The 23083-nt window shown below is 38.3% G+C and overlaps 1 protein-coding gene across 8 annotated transcripts in view; it reads right to left on the reverse strand.

Annotated features, from left to right (window-relative positions):
• Nucleotides 1-22083, reverse strand: part of ccdc178 (coiled-coil domain containing 178) — a 22186-nt gene extending 103 nt beyond the window's left edge. Inside the window, exons 1-20 of one of the 8 annotated variants that reach the window (XM_079652496.1) lie at nt 21746-22083; nt 21376-21498; nt 18674-18810; nt 18507-18559; nt 18340-18419; nt 17564-17767; nt 17241-17461; nt 15830-15972; nt 14186-14339; nt 13997-14092; nt 13611-13747; nt 13340-13523; nt 13157-13219; nt 12703-12831; nt 12497-12610; nt 12173-12318; nt 11781-11940; nt 8553-8702; nt 6482-6616; nt 7-4205 (exon numbers count right to left, since the gene is read on the reverse strand). In XM_079652496.1, the coding sequence (XP_079508622.1) occupies nt 4086-4205; nt 6482-6616; nt 8553-8702; nt 11781-11940; nt 12173-12318; nt 12497-12610; nt 12703-12831; nt 13157-13219; nt 13340-13523; nt 13611-13747; nt 13997-14092; nt 14186-14339; nt 15830-15972; nt 17241-17461; nt 17564-17767; nt 18340-18419; nt 18507-18559; nt 18674-18810; nt 21376-21433 (2484 nt within the window). In that variant the 5' untranslated portion in view covers nt 21434-21498; nt 21746-22083 and the 3' untranslated portion in view covers nt 7-4085. Of the gene's footprint in view, nt 1-6; nt 4206-6481; nt 6617-8552; nt 8703-11780; nt 11941-12172; nt 12319-12496; nt 12611-12702; nt 12832-13156; nt 13220-13339; nt 13524-13610; nt 13748-13996; nt 14093-14185; nt 14340-15829; nt 15973-17240; nt 17462-17563; nt 17783-18339; nt 18420-18506; nt 18560-18673; nt 18829-21375; nt 21707-21745 lie in introns of those variants that run through there. The other 7 variants (XM_079652493.1, XM_079652492.1, XM_079652494.1 and 4 more) reach the window with 7 other exon arrangements.
• Between the last annotated feature and the right edge of the window lie 1000 nt (nt 22084-23083).

Raw genomic sequence — 23083 nt, forward strand, 5'->3', positions numbered from 1 at the left:
GGAGAATTGCAAGATGAGCCCCATTGTATTAGCAACCCCCATTCTACTGAAACGGTATCAATGTTCTCAAGCCTTTAAAGAAAGAAGTTGGGGTGCACAAATATCTGGTACTTACCTGAGAAGCGGCAAGCTTTAAAGTTGAAATATAATGCTGAAGTCAAATCTCTCTTTAATAAATAACATGTACAATCGTAAAAAATGTTTCTTTAATTAAGCATATTATTCTAAACTGTATGTCTGGCTGGATTGTTGTTGTCAAAGACAAACTTCAGTGAATTCCTTTGGCAACAGCAAGCCAGCAAATTATTCCATACAGATTTAAAAATGCTCAGACATTAAGCTTTTTCATTTCCAAGCCACTTTTAGTTGTGACTGTTGGAGTTGTATGTTTAGAAATTCTCTGTGTCTAATATGGTCAGCACTCCCAATTATTCACTCCACTGACAAGTGAAACAAATGGGACCAACCAGTGCATTCTGTATTATCTACACCCCTTGGATTCTCTGACAATAATTAATACAATGGCAAGCTGCTGTTACCAGCCCCGACGACATGAGCTCTACTCTACAACATAAGCTCTCCCTTTCCAAGAGCCCTTGAGAGGAAATTACATCCAGCGCTGAGGTCACATACGTCGTGGCGACCGGCAGCTGGGTCATATCATACTGCTGTCTGTGAGCCTAGATCAGATAAAGATCCTATTGTAGGGTGCTGTTAACATCGCCAGGTTATTACTCACATCATTACACCATGAATGTAAGGTGCATGGAATATGTCAAGAATAATGTGAATGTAGCCCTGACCGTAGAGATATACAGAGCCTTTAAAAGCAAAGACTGTCCCTTATATATATATATCAGGGAAGTTCATTATTTTGTGATTTTACTGAAGCATTACTGCTGACCACCTCGCTGCTGTGGACACACACCATTATGTAGCGTTACTTCATTTGCTCATAATACATATTAACAGTATAACATCACCAATATATCATAGAAACCGCATATTGTCTTTGCAAGCAGTGTTGGGTATGTTAGATGTATATATGGCAAAATAAAATCTTATGACAATATTAAATAAATACAGACAATTGTTTTAATCAACTGATCCACATGTCCTATTAGACTGTCCACGACACTATAAACAAATAAACTAAACTAAACGTGTCCTATTAGAGAGTCGTCATGTAATAATAAGAACCCCTTTTATTTTAGCCTACGAGGATATTAACAGGTTTTTTTTTTAATTATAGAGGAGCACATTCTCCTAACATCCATTAAAGGAATGCCATGCTAATTTTAAATCCTCGCAGCAGGCATTGGCATCAACAGAAGAAAAGTGGATGAGTTTCTCTTTAACAGCTGTAATTTGTGTTTTCCAATCACCATGCTGATTTCTGCTCATTATACTCCGGTTTCACACCGGTAAGTGAGCAAAGTTTGGATTGATTGACTCTAATTAACTAAAAAATGTTCCAAGCCATGGATTTATTATCATGCTAGCTAGCCACAAATGTCAGAGACTTTCACAAATTATTATCCTGTTAAGATAAATATCTTTGAAATCAAATGAGTGTGGCAACACAAGGAACATGTATTGTTAAACTGATGAATTTGCTTGGCATGTTTTCGTCGGAGTTCCACATTAAAGACTCACCTGGGCAAACACACTGTTCCAGTGTATTGTTAGGCAGTACAGTATGACTGAATGACAGATGCTGTAGTTACTAAAACTTTAAAAGGAACACACTGCCTAATACTGTACTAATAATGGACTGTAGAAATACCGATGGGAATAAATAGAAGATGATGTTTTCAATTATTTTGCCAAAACAAAATGCTCTTCATAAGATGAAAGATATTAAGAGCTATTATGGGAAATAGTGCCTGGCTGCCTGGTCTACTCTTTGTTAACAGAAGACCTATTTCCTCTTGTGGGCTCCAAAACTTGGCAGCATCTCCCTCATTGATATTTTAGACAGAGTAGCACCTCTCTCACTCACATTCTTTTCTTGACTTCATCGGCTCCATGGCTCAACTTTGCACTTCCTCATGAACAAAGACAGGATGGCTTGAGTGGACACCTCCATCTTTTTCCTGATTTCGGAAATATCTCAAAACCACATTTTGGTTAGCTTGAGGAGACAGGATGTTGCTCTGATTCACTTGGCTTCACGTCAGCGATCAGAAGTAATCGCTGGAGTGAATCCAAACGAAACGGGCCCATCGTCTGCATGGTGGCGCCAGGCTGAAATTGAGAATCGTGCTGCCTGTAAATCAGATTTACCCAACATGTCTCTTGCAGAATCTGCCTTTATACGACAACTCTTCTAAACCAGCTTAGATGTATCACAGAACACAACAACACAGCGAGGCTAGTGCTGTATATCATCATACCGGGCAAAAAGCTTATAACATAAAAGGCTGTCAAGTAGTCCTGTCATTATTTCCCCAATCCACCTTTTTTAGAGGAGCAGCACTTTGAGCCACGCCTGCAGATACATTTGATGACATCCAGTTGTGGCTCACTTTCATTCATTCAGGGGATTGATTAGATGCAAAGAGAAGAGATAAAGGTGGTGGGGGGGACCTTCATTTGAGATATATCGCATAGTCTGTAAGAAGAATTAGAAAGACTGAACATTTTTCTCTTCAAGGTGCTTTTGGAGATATAGTGGCACCATGCGAGCAGTCAATATGAGATTCTGCATTAATGCCATTAAACAGGCTGATGTAATATGATATAGTATGTTTAAATTCAAACGGAATAAACATGTAATACAACTTTGCCCATAAAAGAGACTACATGTATAAAATAATCAACGCTTGTATAGAAATGTATTTCTAATGTTTTAGTTGAATGAATAATAATAACCTCCTACTTAAGATTAAATGCAATGGCAATGTTAAGACACTAGTCTGGACCGCGTTGCAGTCAATGATGTCTTTCTAAGGTTGTTGTGTTCACACTGCCCCCTTCTGTCCCCACGAGTAGGAGAGGCATCGAGCATATCAACACAACAACAGCATCTCTATCAACCATACTCAGACAGAACGAGAGGGCAAACCCATTTTTAGGAGCAGTCTAAAAGCATCGACCTTGAGAGGATCAACAGCATGTGCACCTTTTCAAAAACACTATGAACATTAGTATCTACTATCTATTCTCCACTATTCTTTTTGTACTTCTTGTTATTCTAAAATATTTAATATGAGTCAGGAAATTGTTTTTTATCCAGGAACATTTCCACTTTAACTTTTAAAATCTATGTGGAACAGGCCCTGGTGTTGTGTATCATTAGTATGAAACTTGATGAAACAGGAATCTATTTTCTACGAGTATAAATGTGATTGAGTTAAGATTCCAAATTGAAAACAGTGTTTCCCCAGGGTTCTTTAGAAAGCCGGTGGATAGTGCGCACACAACCTCCTTTCCTGCACACTATTTACCCCTGGATTGCTTCAGGCTAATGTCTCAATAATTTTCACTCCTTTCTCAGGTCCTTCCCACAAAGGACTTAACTAATGATCCATGGACAAAATGAAGCATTTAAATTTATTCATTAATCATTCATCTCCAGCTCATTGAAAATGCTAAACTTCCACAAAATTAAGATTGAATATTGAAAAGTGATTGAGGGAGACAGCTCTCCGAGAGTGAGGAGAGTGGAGGGGGCTGCAGCGAGCGGTAACAAAAAAAAGGGTCTTTTAGGAGACAGTGGTCCTCACATGGACATGGTCAAGGTGGCCAAGGTCTACTAAGTGCTAGTTAAGGTCACAGGGTTTCACTAGTTGTAATTAGATCTTGGAATCTGGAGAAGCGTAGAATTTCTGTCAACACTGCCTGTAATTATTCTCTTTTCCAATTAATGGTGACATAGATTAATTATCTGATGAGGCAAAGCCAATTGCAATCATTCACCCAGCTAAAATTAGATCAGTCCTGACAGCAGCATGAAAGTCACCTGTTTCATTGTTATGGATTCGCTGCAAGTAAAAAGGGGGGAATAGTGAAGCGTGCTAGGGTAAGTAAGTTGTCTGGTACAGGTGAATGTCCAATTACACTGCTGTTTGAGCTGAAGGCATCTACTCATTCGATCCTGGACCGGCTTGTTTGTTCACCCCGGCATCATCAGTGGTAGTAGAGTCATCTGTCAAGGACTGCAGGAACGCGGAGATGAGCTGAATTTCTGCTGACAACCCCTCCTGTTTGAATAACATGATGAATGAAAACAAGCTAATTAAGAAAATGCTGTTTTTGGGGAAAGGCAATAATACAAACTCCTCGCTCTATCTGCATCCGAGCTGATGGTGAGTCTACATCTGTGAAAGTAAAGTTACCATCTTCCTCTTGTTTTTGTAAGTGAGGAGAACAAGAGGCTCCTGGTGAACCGTGTCCAGGTTCAGTGCTCTTCTGTTTTAAAAACCTCAGCATCCAGTTTTTCTATTAAACTGCCTGGCACTGTCAACCAGCTTGGGAATCTGAACCGGCCTAGCCATGCAGAAATTCTCTGACTAACAATTATATCAGAAACAGGATCTTGGATTACAGTCCCCTGAGACTGGGGCAGTGGGCGTCTGCTCCAATCATTACTGGCCATTCAACAAGGCTCTGCACTGCTCTACGCTGTTAGCCATTGTCAATTATGCCATCCCTAGTGTAAACTCGCAGAACACAAAGCTGAACTGCCAGTTCTGGCAGGAGTGTAACAGGATGACAGCCCGCCGCACCCCCCCCCCACCCTCCCAGCACCCCCCCTACTCTCACTCGCCCACCCTAGGGTTTCCCGGCCTTCTTCCCCTCAAGCTACTTTTGAACAAACTGCCATTCGGCTTGTGATTTGAGCACGCCTTGGCCGTGAAAACGCTAACCTGACCTCTCTTACGTTCTGCTTGTGGGGGTTAAGTGGACATGATGGATTAGTATGGGCCTCGTCGGAATTCAGCCGGGTTTAGCTCCAGTCAAAAGTGGCATCAATCACATTGATTTCTTTATCTCTCTCTTACAAAGAGGCAATATTGATAATCTACATATCATGTAAATGTGAATATCTGTGTATAGTAATGACCTACTGCATTATCACTTTCTGCGTACTGTCAGTGCATTTCTCTGTGGATCATAAGATTACATTAAGGGCTAAATATCTAGGTAATGATCCAGATTGTGTGCTTATGTTTGCTCATAAGGGCTTTTTAAAAATGGTTTCATAAAAGGTTGTACTTTTTGAAGGATAGCCGCTGAGCTGGACTGTTCAGGAGGAGCCTGTTTAAAGTGAGTGTTGCCTGCTCTGATGGTCCCTGCGCTGAGCTGTGACGGGTGACGGTGTGGTGCGCTTGAATACCCCAGCTCTTTTGTCCTTCACACTCTGCAGCGCTCTGATAGCTCCTCCCCCTGTGCCCCACTCCTCCCTGCCTTGAGCTGTGATCTGCTGGGGCCTTTTGAGGCTGGGCCAGTGAGACATGGCTGCTCCCTGTAATGTCTGGGACCAGACCAGTCAGAAAAACATGTCAGCCGTCAGAGTAGGAGGAACAGAGAGGGAAACCACTTAATAGTTTTCTTCACAAGGCACCTGGAAAACATCTAATTCAATTCAGCATATTTTGCCTCCAGCATAGATGATAAAGTCACATTTATCTAAACAACAAAAGTCAAATAAGGGAAAGCCGATTGCAACATGGTGAAGCTAGAGGTCTGGGTTGCCCTGCTATTGAGGTAAAAAGAGTGGAAGTGGTTCACGGAATGGTTACATGACACCTGGCTCTGCGGTGATGCTGGACAGGACATTTCATAACGATTCATCACTGTCCCTCTGTCCGCTTTGACCTCATCTCACATCACAGCACAGATTAGACACCGATTATCCTCTAATTGAAGATCCTTACTTTTCAACCTTGCCGCTACTCTTCTGCAAGACGGACAGAAGGTTACTCTGTTTGCAAAGAAGAACACAGAACTCTTCCATGCGGTGTAAAAAAAACTCACTCTGAATTAGCTTGGAAGTAAAAAAAAAAACACAACAGGAAACAAACTAAGATGTTAATGCAATGTGACCAAAAACAAAGTGTTTTGTATATAGAGTTGTCTAGAGGGGCTAGTCTCAGACACGGGGGTCACTGCAGAGGCACTGTAGCAGACACACCATCCATCAAATCAGCCTGTGATCTGATAAGTGAATGTATAGACTCTAATGTAACAGTGGTGTCTTTAACTCCACCATAGCAATGAGGCACAAAGCCCTGGTGGATGTTTGCCTGGCTGCCCTTGCTTGGCAAAGAAGACACAGGGCGACTGTGACTCGCCGGATGAGGCTCAAACAATGCCATGCATAACACGGAGTTACTGTAGTATGCAAAAGAATACGCTCATATCCGGGAGAATACCTTGAGAGTGGGATAAAGTTGAATAGAGGGATTTACCATCTGAATGAATGGTGACAGTTTGTGCAGCATTCCAGCAGTTTTAAATGTATATGTACAAATACCTGGGCTGTTTTTATTTTCCGGTCGGTGTCTTGAGAAAGAGCCTGGCACCGGTCCAGTTCAGCCTGGCTGTACAGGCTGTGTTGTTTGAAGTTTTTCACCAAAGCTTTGTGCATCCTCTTCTGCAACAAAGAGAGCTAGGGGGAGAGAAGGCAGAGAAAAGGAATTGGTAAGGCAGGAGAGGAAATTAATGGCAGTGTTCAAGAAGAATGATGGAGGGGAATAGAGAAAGCAGTCAATAGCCCATTCTGCAGTACACGGGCCTGACAGGAATTTCACAGTCTCTTGGTTTCTCTGCCCACTCGTGTGCACTCATCAGAATCCAGTCACATCTGGCTGCCAGGATGGGGGGTTAATTTTCTCTAAATGCTTCAGCAGTTTTGTTCTAGCCGAGGCAAACTCTGTGACTGCAAAGCTGATGAGTAAAATATTTCTACTTCACCCAGTTTAACTTTATACCAATCCCCTCAAGACATATTTTACACATACACACAGAGTCATGAACCCCCCACTGAAACCAGAAATTATTCCTAGTCTCTTGGAAAGACATGCTGCTTGCTTTATTATTTGAACACAGTTTCAAGCAAAGAGGTTTAAATTCTGATAGATGCCATTGCTTTTCTTCCCCCTCCATCTCTCTACTCTTCCTACAAAGCTTATCATTGCTTGGCAATGTGTTCCCCAGTGCATTGAAAACTAAAGCGAATTAGCTCAGTCATCAGCTCCTGAAGGAAAGACAATAACAAGAACGCTCTTTATGGTGTACCCCGTTAAAACCCAGGAGCTGAAAGCCTCCACATAAACAAAGAAATGTTACAACATACAGTAGAATCAATAGGATTTATACAAGAGGCACATATTGGCAAATGTTGTTATCAGATGCTCGTCATCATGCACTTTTTTACATTTACATATTGTATTTGTCTTTCCACTTAATTGTTTTTTAATGTGTTCATACTTCTTTAATTTATATATGAAATAGCTTGATGTTTTTCAACATTCTGTCTTATTCAAAGAAAAACTACTATCTCTAATATAAGATAAACCAGGTGTTGTGTGCCTTGATTGATCATTAATAAATGGGTTAGTAAAATAAGACAAACCACTAACACTTCAAAAGTACAAGGCCTTCAAATACCACTTCAACATCTCAAATATGTGAAATGATCCGTATTTGAAAAACAGTATATAAAATGTTTTATACACTTTTTTTTCTCTTTTTAAAGTAAAGTGTTATCTGATAAGATAAGATGGAGCTTTATTTATCCCCCTAGGGAAATTCAGGTGTCATAGCAACAACATAATTATATCTAATATCCCATCTATTATGAAAGAGTATAGCTAACTTATATAAATCTATTATCATGTCCATGATTGTTGTTGTGCTGCACCTGTAGGCTACTGGGTAACCACGGTAATACATACAGTAAGCTCCTGTAGTTAGAGAATAAATAAGAAAATGCACAAAGATATGTTAAAATAGTTTATCTTTAAGGCTATATGTGCTGCTTTGTAGTCGTCTTGAAAGCTTAGTTTGGGTCGTTTTAAACTTGTCACTTAAACTTTATGTCTGGAATGCCTGCTGTCAGGATTATACTTGAAGGATTCGTAAGAGACGTGCGTGCGTGCGTGCGTGCGTTCGTGCGTGCGTGCGTTCGTGCGTGCGTGCGTGCGTGAGCACATTTGTAAAGCCCGATGATAAAATGTTTCACTTGTGACCACCTTAGAAAAAGTATAATCAAGAAAATGTGAAAAGGTATAGCATTAACATGTACCATCAACCTCTCTATGTACTCCCCTTGGATGCAAAACTACATAGCTATCATTACATTATGTCACATCCATCATCCTCCTCCACTCAAGTTATCTCATCATTATTAGATTGCTGCCGTTACCTCCTTACTGGTTGCCAAACTAAAACCTTCTTAAAATGAATGCCCTTGCAAGAAAAGTTATCTGGTGCAAAGAAGAATAGCCTGGTATTGAGAACAGAGGAAAGACCCTAAGTCCTAAAACATAATTAAAAAGAGAGGGGGTGATAGTAAACAACAGAAAAGGTTATACATACTGTACCTGTGTGTAATAATGAAAGGATTTATGTGCATGGTTTTTCTCGTTCAATGCAGACACTGCCTCTCGCTTGGCCTCCATGAGGATCTTCTTTAGATCTTCGTACTCAGTGGCCAGCTGTCTGTTCTCCTTCAGGGACAATTGTAGTGCTTCCTACACACACAGGGAACAAAAGTTCAGATAAAAGGGTTCATGTCAATAGTATGTTTACAGTAACTTTAGAATAACCACCAAGAAACAAGCAGGAACGGGTTGCAGAACAATATTGTAACTATTGTCATTGTGACACCCAACAATGTCAGTGGTGACATCCTCGCACCCCTGATTCGGATCAGATCTGCCAGTTTTTCCCCCAAAAACATTTGAGCTTCTTAAATCTTGCTTTGTGAAATGCTCTCAAAGCTTTTTACCAATGCTTACATGAGACCAGGTGTCGCTGTGCTGCTAAAGACTTGAGTTGTGTGATCAAACTAATGAATTTGAATTTTGAATTTTAGGACAAAAACACAGAAACCATATTTAATTTGGATCAGTAACTACAAGGTTCTTTGATCCGATTAATAAGTATGGTAGCAGCTCTGCTAGCCTTATGTGTTGTACCTTATTTGTGTATCCCTAAATGTGTGTACTGTCATGCAATTACAGGCTGTATTTAAAGGTGGGGTAGGTAATTCACTTCAGAAACACTTTTTGTTATATTCCATGGAATGCTCTTAACATCCCGATAGCAATGAATACATTAAATTATTTGACAATAAATACATACAAAAATGTCATCTCTGGAAGCCGTAGCGCTGTAAAAAGCACGACCAATCATCTGAGCAGGCCCGGCTAAAATAACTGGATGGCCTACCTGCCTGTCAGCCTTCCATCTGTGCACAAAATTATCTCGTGCCCTCATTGGTCATGTGCACGTTTGTGTGTGTTGGAGGAGGGGCTCTGTAAGGAAGTCTGAAGGAAGAGGCAGATTTCTTCCGGTTGTGTACTTTCAAATTCTAGCGCACTCAAGCTGGTTTCTCCATTCTTACCTACCCTACCTTTAAGTGCTGTGTGACTTCATTATTGTTGATATGTCTACTGAAGGGACGTTGTTATCAATAAATCAATGCGGAGTTGATTATTCTGGGCAGGACTTTTGGTATCCCTAATTGTCACTAATTTACTGAAATTAAAACACAATTGGAACCAGTGACCTGTTTCACGTAATGTACATTTTTACAATTACAAAAATCTGCATTTAAAAATGGATTTGTTTCTAGTTTGATGATTAATTTACCGATTTGTTCGAAGTAAACCACGGCTACAGTATGCTGGCAGAACAACTGCTGAGGCAGCACATTGTACAGTGCAGTAATAAAAAACATGAAGAAAGATTACATAGATCAATGTTTCCGTGACATGTACAGATACCCAAGAACATATGCTACTCTATTATAAAGGGAACTGGAGAGTCAATATACAGCACATACTGTACAGTAACAGTACATAACCATGTAGAAAGATACTTGAATTGTACCACATGTGTGCGTACAATACAAATATTCTTCCCGTGTTTGTTCTGTTAATTAATATAGCATGGCAATTTAAATAGCGCGGATACAACAGTGGACATTTTTCTGTGAAATCAAGCATATAAATCAAAGTGAGTATGTGCCTCTCCACATGTCATCTTCTCATTTGAACAATGTTCCCCAAGTAGTGGAAATGTTGCTGGTGAATATCTCAACTCTACCTGCAGACATAATGAAGTGTGTCTCTGCAGTAAAACAGAACAGCACTAAAGTGATGAGTTTAACCCAGCAGAAAGAGGGGCTGTAAACATGACAAATGCCTGCTATTGATTTCAGGTTTAATTACTCCATGCAGCACTGACAAAGCCCATCTGATGCTGTTGTGAAGTGTAAATGGAACAAATTACACTTCATTGCCCATAAGAAACTGATAGCGTCGGCAGTTTGCGTTGTTTACTTTGTGCTCGCCATACGACAAGGCCTGATCAAATCAAAAAAATTGGGGCATGTATGAAAGACGGATTCCTCAACCTTTTTCCACCTTGTTATTCTACCCTTGTAAAGAATCTTCTGAGGTTTGTATTTAATAGAGCTAAAGAGTAATTCCTATCAGGCTATTAGCTTTACTGACCTGCGTTAGTTTGTATAGAAAAGAGGAGCTGTGACCTACAGGAGATTATAAGAGTATAGCATTGGATCAGCAGAAATCTCTTCTGTAAGAAATACCCGAAAGAGTCTAACCATTCTGCTTCATGCACAGCGGCTCCTGAATGCACACTCTGCTTATTATGTTATGCTAATGCAGACATTATGTGTGCCTTACATTGGTCTCAGTGATTAAAGTGACCAATTTCCCTCGAACCCCACACTCTCTCTGATATTTGTATTTGGTTCAGGAGCATTGTTGTTGTTCTATCATCTTATTTCGTCAAGTGAAAAGACTAAACCCCTTTTTTGCATGACTAACTTTTATCTGGCTAATGGGAGTTGTGTCTATGAGGAAGACTTCTAATTCTTAAATTGTCTCACGCCAACAACTTCTTTAAAGTTGTTGCACTTGGATGCATGGCGGCTTAAGCTCCATTGCCTTTTCTTGTTTTGAACTAATGCATTCTTGATCACCGTTTAATGAAACTATATACCACATGGCGATTTCACATTAGATAAGCCATGTGAAACCCCCATCAGCAAAGAGGCTCTGGCTGGGGCTGATAATCCTGCAGATGAAAACCTTACAATAAATAGGGGTTTCTCTCACAAAAGGAGTGTTCAAATACGTGCCATTTTGTGCAGAGGGTGCTCGTGTTTTTACATAATGCCTATTGCTGCCATTAATAAGAAAGGGTACAGATGATATGCTTATTTCATATTGTTCACTATATGCTTAGATTGAAATTGCTATTGTTGGCCTACAGGTAACAAAACAGGAACAGCATCTCACAACGACACGCATCATCAAATTCGTCCAGACAAAAGCCTATAACAACAGTGAGTTGTCATTTGTGGGAAAAGCACTTAAACAAGATTGACCATGGCTTGTAATTTTAATTGCACACAGCTCTTTTTCCCTGCATCTTAAGGGAAGTATTGTGACAAGCAATGTGCTGACACTAATCCACAAACAAATAAACAATGAGGTACTTTTTTGGAAGCGCTTGTCACTGATTTCACAGTATGTGACACACAAAAAGTTGTGTATTCACAGAAAGCATTTTGTTACCTTGGTGTCTTCCATTTCCTTTTCTCTTGCTGTAACATGAGCAGTGTGTGTCTGCATGGATCGCTGTGTTCGTTGTTGGCAGTTATTAATATCAGACTGCAATGTGCTCATTACGAGCGCAGCTGATTTGTTTTTGAATTCCACCACGTCAAAAGCACTTCTGGAAAGAGGAATCAAAGCCGTAAGAGGATATTATTTTTCTAGAATGAGTTTGAATGTAATAAATGTACGGTAACAGCATCAGTGGGGAAGCTGGTAGAAATGTAGACTCAAAGCAAGACGATGATTTAAGAAAGACTTCGATGTAGTCACATATAAATGATAAAACATATGAGCTGATTTAGTCGGATATTAAAGAAATACTGAGTATTCTCCAACGATAACTAACTTACTGAAGTTCTTCTATGACTTCTGGCATGTCTTCGACTGTTTTTTCCATTTTCTCCGAAGCATCCCGGTATTTATCCGTCTTCTTTGTAAGGTCAGTGATTCTGCCCAGGGTGTCGTCGTATCTCTTTACAGCGGCACTGTGTAAATCCTGAAAATACACACTTTCATTCATTCTGAAAGACACCTTTTGATTGGTAGCTCAGAGTGAGATATTATTTAGTTGCAGATTGAGATGATCCATATCAATGACAAGCTTAAGGCTTATTGAGCTTTAAAATGTAAACCTGTCGCAACTGTTTGACTCAAGAGGAATTTTCTTTTCTTACCTGAGCCGCTTTCAGGTTGTCATATTTGAGTTTCTTCTCCTTCTCAAGGTTGACTAAAGTGTTCGAGTGTTCACATTGAGTCTTTTCTAAATGGTCTGTCAATTGCTTGATTTTCTATACAAACAAAAGACGTTTCACAAATTAGGTATACCCCTTTACATACATTTCTTTATAAAGTACAATTATCTTTCCATCTTTATCATTACCTCCATTTTTGTCTCAATTTCCTTTGTTGTTGTGGATGCTTCTTCAAATTCTTTCTGAAGCTTTTTGTTAGTAATCTCTGAATTCCTTTGCTGTCGACACAATTCGTCATTTTTAGTCGCACACTGACCCTGATGCAAAAAAGGCAGACACTCATTATCTGAAAGTCTTAAAACATTTACAGGGGATTCAAAACAGTAGCAGGGAATGTAACAGGAAAAGGAAAGTATAAAATGATGCCATTGAATACAGCCGGGCATTAAAAAACTATCTTTATGAAACGTATAATGTGCAGTTTTTATTGAGACTGTGCTTTGTGAAGCTTCACTTCTTCATATCTTTTATCATAGCTATATTCTCCTGTACAGAAACTGAAAAAGTGAGCAAAAATACAGAGGTGTATATTGAAGATTTCAATGTACATTTGTCGATACATGTTTATTCTCATGAATGTACCTTCAGTAGCTCCAGTGCAGTCATCTGACCCGTCAGATCTTTCTTTAGGTTTTCAATTTCTTTCTGTAGAGCACAGAGAGAGCCCTGAATAACACTGAAGGAAACACTCAGTATCTCACACTCCCCTTTACAAACCATGACCCATGCAGTATACATAGAACATGTACATATGTTTCCACTGACCCTGGCCCTCTGTTCTTCCGTGAAGGTGATCTTCTCCTGCACCTCCAGCTTAGTCTGGGTGACACTGTGGTCGGCTACAACTTGGGTCACTTCCTCCTTGGCCTTTTCCCACTCCTCGTCATTGTCAATGATTTTCTGGAGCATCTGCTTCCTCTCCTCATGCATCTGCTTCACTGCCTTCACACTAACAAAAATAACGCTGATAAGTTACAGTAAAAACGAAAACAGGATGTTGTATTCATTCTGTACTTTTGGGGATTTGAAGCTCTACCTGTCTGTAATGTTTATCTTGTAGTCCAACACATTCTGTTCATACTCCATGTTTTCTTTACGAAGAGCTACAAAAGCATTACGTTTTGAATGGAGCTGCTCTTCTATGCAGGAAACCTCTGCTTCCCCATGAAGTCTCTGTGGATAACGTAACATACAGCGGGCCGCTGAGTGGATGCACTTATCCAAAACGCCTTACAGTGCCATGAATTCAAACATTATTAGCATGCATAGCTCCAGTGAGAGTCCAATCATAGTCTGGCGGTTATGTTTCATGCTCTACCGAAATGAACTATCAAGACACACATAAGGGGACTAAGCAGCAGCATTACATGGAAATGGACAGTTTTCCTGACATGATTGAAACACTGCTGTAACAATACTTACAGTTCTCTCCATGTCTTCTTGCAGTGCGATTATCTTCTTTTTGAATTTGTTATTCTTTTGCGCTTCATCCCCAATCTTAAGTTTCAACTGCAAAATCTGTTTTAAAAAAGGGGACACAAACCACTTTTGTAAGCTGTTGATACATACTTTAGATTTGTAAATATTACAAATGTACACAATATCAGTTACCGTGTCTGTTTCAGTTTGCTCGAGCTCCATTATTTCAGGGGTTCGTTTTGTTAAGGCTGCACACTGTTGTTCTGTAACTGCAATGGACTGTTCAGTGTCCTGTATTTCAGCACACAGACCTTCGTCAACCTTCTTTAACTGCTTTAAATCTTCCCTGGAGAGAAAAACGGAATTCTTTATCTTTCATTTTAAGGTTTAGGAATCACAAATGCGTTCATAATCAGGGTATATGCAGGAATCCTGAAGTCAAATTTAATACATATAAGACCTTTTTTAAGACCCTTTCCATACATTTTAAGACCTCATCGCCACTTTGAGTTTTAACCGGTTATATTGGCGACACACTCACACCCACACACACAGAGACTACCTCAAATTGACTATATACAGTATTGATTGTCCTTCCTCCTTATCTTCCAACCATTTGGACGCAAACTTGCATTTCCCCATAACGATGTAACAATCGGCGTAAACGGACCTTCGCGCGCTATCGAGCAGTGAGCGTGCGATGTCCTGTTCAGATGACGTCAAATCCAACGGGATGCCATAAATAAACTACACAGAATCACGCTACACACCTACGCAATGATTACATTCAGGCAAGCTCTAGAATACAACCTCTTTGGACAATTGATATACTTATTGAAAACAAGCTACAACATTTAATACCTTTGAAATGCCATTTAACACTTTTTAATACTACTTTTAATAGCCTTAATTTTCGCGATTTTTTTTTTGTCAACTCTACTTTTCAAGACCCCGCGGACACCCTGATAATACAAAGCTGTAATAAGATATTGAATAGTTAAGGGGCTCACAATAATAATATCAATAATAATGATAATAATGCTTTTCCTGGTGCTCAAAGCGATTTCACGATATATTGCAAGAGAGTAATTTACAACAGAATGATCACTGTTAAACTGAATAGTTCATTCATTCATTTAAAGGTGTTTTTGAACAGAGCAGGAATACAATCTATATGTTTTTTTTACACTTGATATAAAATAAGACTTTAATAACATATAAGTGCAATCTTTTTGTATATCAGGACACCTATATTTGAATAATCTTTCAATGTTAAATGACTGGTTAGGTCCGTTACAATGAGACTTGTTATCCGCTAATGCAGCATCAAGCAGAAGTATTGTTGTTGCTATGGTAACGTGCAGTTTAATATACCTTGCAGACTGATTTAAAGCAGTGGTTAAACTGTTGACCATATCTTGATTTGAGGTGTCCTGCCTGCCAGACTGAAACCAATCTTTACAGGAGGATGATCAGGAAAGCTTTCAATAGGAATTACATTTAAAATATGTAATGTCTGTATGGTAATTTAAGCAAAAGAAATTTAAACCGTTGACTTTTTTCCCCCTGTAACTGCCTTTGTACTTTGATACAACCTCAAATAAATGAAGAAATACACAGGAATAAACCTGATAAAAAAAAATCAAAAATAGCAGAAGCCCCTACTATTCCGCTATTTTAAGTCACCAACGATACTGAGCGTATAAGCTTTGTATACCCTCACATTGCACTTGTTGACGATTTTAAACTTTTTTTATGAAAGATGTGTCCCGTCTCAGATGTCCTACGTTGATTGTAAACTAGTTTGTTTTCCCTGCAGTCAGGATTGATACTCACAATCTGTTAGCGAGCTGATTCTTCGTCGCCAACAGTATATTATCCAGTGATATCTTTTCTTTGTTGGCGTCCTGCTCCATCTTTTTTATTTCCCTCTGCACAAGTGTGAGATCATTTTTTGTTTCGGAGTGAACTTCATCAGCCTTAAAAAGAAGGAAGGAATTGAGTTTCCTCAGATGTTATTATGTCAGAACAATTTCATAAAAGGTACCAATATTAAAGATAACACATAATCCGATTATCACATCATACTCCTATCCAGACGTTACACTTTGAACCAATATACCAATACATTAGGCATGTTAAATGCCACGAAAATGCACTAAGAGGGTTTGGCTATTTGCTGACTCTTATTTTGTTATCCATTTCAATCAATCAAAACACAATATTAACCCCAGGGGAAATAAGTGGCAGCTGCAGCATACAAAAATACAATAAATAAATAACTATATAAACATAAGTTGAAGTAAACATATGCAATGAAAGCCCTTGTAGCCACAGGGAAACAGCACACATTTGATTGCTTGGTTTTAGTGTGCGGTCATTTTTTCTTAACTTGTCTGTTTGTTTGTTTTGCTTCATTATAACGTAAAGCATTTTTTAACTACAGTACACCCCTTAATAAATTGTGCAAAATCAATAAAACCTTTTTGTATAGGTTTATTTGTTGTGATGTAATTCAACAACAAACAGGTCATTTGTTCTTTTGGAGTCTGTCTGTTGTTTCATTTGAAAACATAAAAACAAACATTAAGCTGTACTGGTTTCAATTCCAAATGGACCCCTTTGTATCCTAAGCATCACTCTTATCTCTACTCTGTATACGTTCATGCCATATTTGCTTTATTAAAAATATGTGGCATTCAGCGTGAAACACAAAGTACAGCTGAGGCGAAATATGGTCATTTAATTTCGATGCATCCTGACTGGAAGGAAATAAATGATGGAGGAGAAAAGCTAAATGAAAGTCAGGGAATTATCAAAGTTATTAGGATTCGTCCTCAGGGGAGCATGAATGGCTGCACTACATTTCATGGCATTCCAGTCAATTGTTAAAATGGAATGATTTCACTGAACGAATGTGCCGGACGGACACTGGACCAATAGACCAACAAACATTGCAATCCCAAGTGCCATGCCACTTGTGGATTAAAAATAGAGCTAAAAAAGGGCGAGTGGGTGAGTGAGATAGAGCTAGGAAAAAGCAAACCTAAAAATGAATCTATTTTTAATCGTGGTTACTTTTCTATCTAAAAAATATAGCTGAATTTGCTTTTAGTACTTATCTTTATAGAACTACTACCAAAGACAGACATTATTCACACTGGTAAACCCAACTACCTAGACTTTTTTGGGTTTGAAAACAAAACAATTTCTCTTGTTTAAAGTAAGAAATGTAACTATAGGTTACCTCAGCTTGTGTGGTGTTGATCTGTTTGATGATGCCTCTCTGGAGTTCCAGGTTTTCCTTCACAATGGGTGTTTGTTTTGTAGCAAAGTGTATGTCCTCGTGGAAGCTCTGGTTACAAATCTCAGTGTGTGAAAGTTTCTCCTGGGCTTGGTTAAGTTTTTCTCTTTCCAGTTTAAGTTGCCATTTCAGTGCAGTGATGTCTTTAATGTAAGCCTCATGCTCTGGAAAAAATGGTCAAGAATTTCAAAGTCAATGAAATGATTTGAGGAACATCATCAGAACCGTTTTGTAAGGAGATGATACGTCACCTCTCAGGCGCTTACCTTTTTGCACTAGAAAAGCGAGCTGTTGTTTTTTCCATAGTGAGATGCTGTCAACTTTGTTCTCCAGATATATTTTTCTTCTCTTCTCTTTGAGGAGAGCCTCTTCTGCGTCCTGCCGATCAGCCTCCAGCCGCTCGATCAGATACACAACCTCTCCAAGGACATCATTTATTTTCTTCAATAATGGCGATAAAGGGCAACTTTCTAGAGGACGATGAACTTCACAAGATTGGCACATTGTTTTGATTTGCATAATTAGTTTCAACTCAATAAACAAAAGCAAAAATAATTGAGGAGATTTTTGTAAAGCTACGTTAAAACAATCTGACCTATAGTTATTCTACTAGCTAATAGAAGTAATAATAATAATAATGCATTTTATTTATGGGCACCTTTCAAAAGCTCTCAAGGACACCTTACAGAGCATAATTAAAAACAAGCAACAAAGAAGATCAAACTAAAAGAACAATCAGTTTAGAAGAATTAAGATATTGAATACGCCAGTTTAAAAAGTACATGCTTGATGGTGTCTAATTTATACAGTTTTAGACAAAATATGTGAACTAATATCTCGAACTGGTTAAAATAATTGTGAACTCATAAGCCATAACTGCAATAAAGACCTAAAGCTAGAGTTTCTCCAAGGATGTGCACACAGGATGTTGCTCTTTTATCTGCATAGGAACAATGGTTTGCTTTTCTGCATGACAAAACAAAACGAAGAAAATATATCAGAAATGACTTATTGCACTTTAAAAAGAAAAAAAGGGATTCACCTCTCGCACTTATTGCGATGCCTTCGACGAACAACTCTGTAGACGTCACTGAATCAGTATCAGAGTCTCTGGACTGAAATCTGTTAAAAAAGGGAAAAGAAACGAATGTCATGCTTCTAGTCCCTGAAACTAAAATGTAAAAAAATGAAAACAGAAGAGGACCTAACCTTAAAGCTTTGTTGTAATTGTGTTTGTCTTGATCAATCAGATATTTTCCAGGCTGGAAAGACAGACGGGGGGGAAAATACTTTTAAAATACTTTTAATTCGAAGTCCATGCTGATGATGTTTGTCTTACAATCTCTTATATCTGATCACAGCTGACATCAGTTTACCTGTTGAAGCCAATTCTCCACTGTGATCTTCAGCTCTTGGACATGGTAAATAGCACGGTTGACACATGGCGAGGGACTGTTGAGCAAGGCACATGTGCGACGTCGACCAGAGCAGACGCCTTGGAGGTCTGCTTGATCTTGTGAAACAGAAAGATCTGTACATTTAAGTTTAGTTAATAATAATTGCTTTCAGAGAATCAATGAAAAGCCAACAACATCCTGATATTCTTTACACAATGGCACAAAGCCCCTGGAAATATATTATAAACAACACACTGATGAACCATTACTTGATGAAAGGAAATCAGAACACAACAGACATTTGTTGAAACAAATATTTGCCCTAGTTCACTAACTTTATTTGGAAAAGTAATTAGACAAATGTATTTGACTGTGAAAGATGTTCTGTGATTCTTTACTTTCTCTTTGATTCTGGTTGCATAAACTCTGCATCATATTGGAAGCATCAGGGAGAGAGCAGAGATAACTCATTTGAACATCTCGAGACAAACCCAAGGGTACGATTCTTAGTGGGGAAAGGACGCCATCTGGCTGATAAAAGGGGTCAAAATCACTCGATTCACATCTTAGTCTGTTGTCCATATTATAATATAATTACATGTTATGCTTATTATCTAAAATCAACCTTTAGGTAAATTCAAAATAGTGAGGATTACTGAATACCAAGTTCATTTCAGTGGTTGATTCAGCTCTCTAAACTCCATATTAGTTTAATATTGGGTATGCGAATGCTACCACAAAAACGACTTTTAATTCAGTCCCTGAAGGATGAATTCAAAAGCAATGATTTAGTATAAAGCTAGCCACAATTAAGTCAAGCATACAGTATGTAAAACTGAGGTGATCTCTTACTTTGATTTCTCAAAAATGTATGTACAATTTAATTTGCTTTATACATTGTTAAGTAGATAAAAAGGGAGAAAAACGAAAATAGGAAACAACCACATTGTTAGTTGTTTGTTTACATTTCAGTGAAATGATCATACAGTATAACTCCCAATAGTTAACAACAATGTACATTATACTATGATTTATCACTTATTTGTCATATGTTGCATGCTGCAGTGTAAGATAGCAGGTAAGATGGAGGTGATCTTCTTTACTGCAGGTAAAAGGAAAATAGATTTTCATAGTAAGCAATGCATCTTTATGAATTAAATTAATATCATTTCGAGAATTTTATGAGGTCCAAATGTATGCTGTCATTGTCCAGATGTGTATGTAGATCTTACATTGTCACAAGGGGAAGTGTGACATACACCACAAGGTCATTATACACCTGTATCATTAAAAGTGTCATAATCTGGTGTCTGGGGATGACAGAGAAAAATAAATTGGTCACAAACTGCATGTGAGACTGTTGAACCTTTACCCCCTGAGATAGCAGTTATCCCTCCATGATGATCCATTAATTAGAACAATGCTTAGAGAGAGAGAGAGAGCTGACTCAGACCCATACAAGAACAATGGAGGAAAAACTGAGGGGAGACCCTAAATGAAGGCCATCTGTTGCAGAGCAGTTTAGATGACTAATACACAATGAAAAAACCAAATGGGGTAGAAAGGTGCTGAGGCAATATGTCACCAGTGGGCTGAATAGCCTCTATGTCATACTGGCAGGGTGTATTATAACCACAGAGCGGTCACATGTGGGTCTGAGGGCCAATCACCTAGTTACACCTCTCATTTCACTAATGACATTAGATATTTAAATTCAATTATTATTACAATTATATTAATCATTTTAATATATTTCCAGTTCAGTTAATACAGTCTACTACAGTATAGACTTGTGTGAGTGTGTGGGTTCTTTCTGTTGTTGTGGACAGATGATGTGGTCTCAGAATGAACTCTGTAGTTGCAGAAAGTAAATCATAGATACTACATTAAATGGGAGTTAATCCATGTCCCCACATCCTTTGTTTCTCATTCCAAATCACATTAATATGACACATGAGAACTTTAAAATATATTACGTTATCAGCACAGGTTTTATTTGTTCTTGTGTTAATAAGTTGAAATCCTCGACTTAGGGTTTAGTCCTGACATTTGCGTTCAATGCAGTTGTCTTGTTTTCCATTTGATATGTCTATGTCCCTTAGCAACAATTGAAACAGTCCTAATCAATTTCCTATAATGTTTTAAACAAGACAGGACCCTCTGAAAATTGAATTGACTGTCAAAATAAATGATGTATTGTGACCTCTAACCAAACTAGTTTATATCATTCATATTGAGATAGAGATATAAGATAAAGCTGTATCTCACAAACAATATCAAGTATTTGCCAGTATTCTCAAACAAACTAACAGTGTGCACAGAGATGCAGTGTAAAAGGCAAACTGTTGACATTTTTCCTCACCGTTGATTAAGACCAATCCTAACCCTCATTTCCCCTCATACTTTCTTTGGGCACACATTGGTTATTTGTTTGTAGTTATTTTCTAATTGAGAGAGAGATATAAGATAGAGCTGAATATCAGATGCAACAGGGGAGAAACAACACAAAAACCACTTTTCAAAGTTGTAATGTTGATTAAGACCAATCATAACAAATGCATTTTAGAAATGTCCCTTTTAGTTCCTTTAAGGACACATGGGCTAAAGCTGATTTATTCCACATTTAATTAAAAAGCTATTGAAGTGGACTTGTTAGCGTTAGCACGGTTAACTCTTCTCACCTTGTTGTGTTGGTCGTTCTTCCCTTGAAGGGAATCTGAGCGGCTCAACGTCTGGCATCCTGAAAGCTGTCCGATAGGAAAACAGCTGTAATCCTCTTTAGGAACCGAAAAGTTCAACACAACCTGAGAAATTTGGAGGGAAAATAAAGCGCAATTTATTTACAGATTAGAAGTGGAAAAGTATTGTAATCCCTCGAACAAAGTTAGCTAACGTTAGTTCCAGTTGCAACTGATACTCCCTCTCATCTCCCACTGTTAGCTAACGGTAAATCGAAGGTTTAATTAACTTAGCTAATTATTTATTAATGGTCAGGGGGGGTAGTTGTCATGGCAGAAAGTGAAAGCGAAAAATGGCAGGCTATCAACTTACTCCAATTAATACACCTCTAAGTGCCAGCTTCCTGTTAGCTTTCTGAAAGTTTGTTGTCGTTTTCTTGTCTGTGTGGTGGTAACGCTGCAGACCACCTACCTGTGTAAAAAGGGGCCTTCCAATAAACTTTTTCTACTAATGAGTCAACTGAAGTTGCTGTCAATCTTCTGCTGTGGTTGCTTAGCAACAAGGGGCTGAGTTTGGAGTTGCGTTCAAGAGCAGCAATGAAGGTAAGTACTTTTGTTAAGCAGCACTACAGTGTGTTTTCCTACTCGTTTAATGTGAAGTTAAATACATTTCGTTGAGAAATAGAGAAGAGTAAAATCAAAGAGGAGGAGTAAAAGAACATACAAATTGCCTTAAAATGTATTCTGATTTGGGGACCAATTATGTGTGTCTTCCCCTTTCTCTAAATCTGTATAGGCCGAGTTCGTTCATTCATATTTTCCACCATAATAATGCAAAAATAATTTGTTTCCTAACTTGTTGGTGTATCACTATTATAGCGATACACGGTATAATAGTAAAATATGTAATTTTGTATCCGAGAAGATAAATGACAAGATTATTCAAAAGCATATTTATTCACAATAAATGTTTCGATATGACAACAAGAGACCATTAATGTGGGAAGTGATATTGTAGCACTACTACACTGTATAATAGTAAAGTAATTACATATTTAGACGAGAAAAAAATCACAAAAATTATGCAAAAGCATATTTATTTAAGTGCTGTATTTATCCAGTGGGTATAAGCGTATCAGTATAACCAGTAGGAGGCCATTAATGAGTGGAGTGATTTTGGTAGACCGGCTTTACTTTAAGACAAGAAGGTTATTGAAGTTTGTTGTAGTGTTTTCTGTGTTGCACTTAGTGGACAGTCCCTGCAAACTTGTCTTTCCTCCGGTTGCAGATAGAGAGCAATGTAAGATGTCAGTCTCGGAGGACTTATTAATGAAAAGTAGTTTGTTGCTCGTTGTCTACCTTACTTCTTGTCAGGAGACTTTGTTGTATTTTAACAACAAGTTTAAGAGTTATGGAATCGTCAAGAGCTAATCCGTCAAAAATAACTACCTTTTAACCAAATTGATCTACAAAAACGAACCCTTTAACAAGGATACAATGTCCTTTTATTTATTTTGTATTATGATTTGTGGATGCAAAACCTCTGATTCTTTTATTTATACATTTGTGTTCAGTGTTTTACAATCGAGAGAATTACGAGAAAGATGTGTCTTCAAGTAACATCTCAAAATATGATTAGTAGTAGATGCAATTCGTCTGATGAATGTTGTTTCCATTTACAAAGATTGATTTATTTCATGTTGATGACGTC

This window comes from Notothenia rossii, assembly GCF_949606895.1.
Source record: "Notothenia rossii genome assembly, chromosome: 9".
NCBI classification, from domain to species: Eukaryota; Metazoa; Chordata; class Actinopteri; order Perciformes; family Nototheniidae; genus Notothenia; species Notothenia rossii.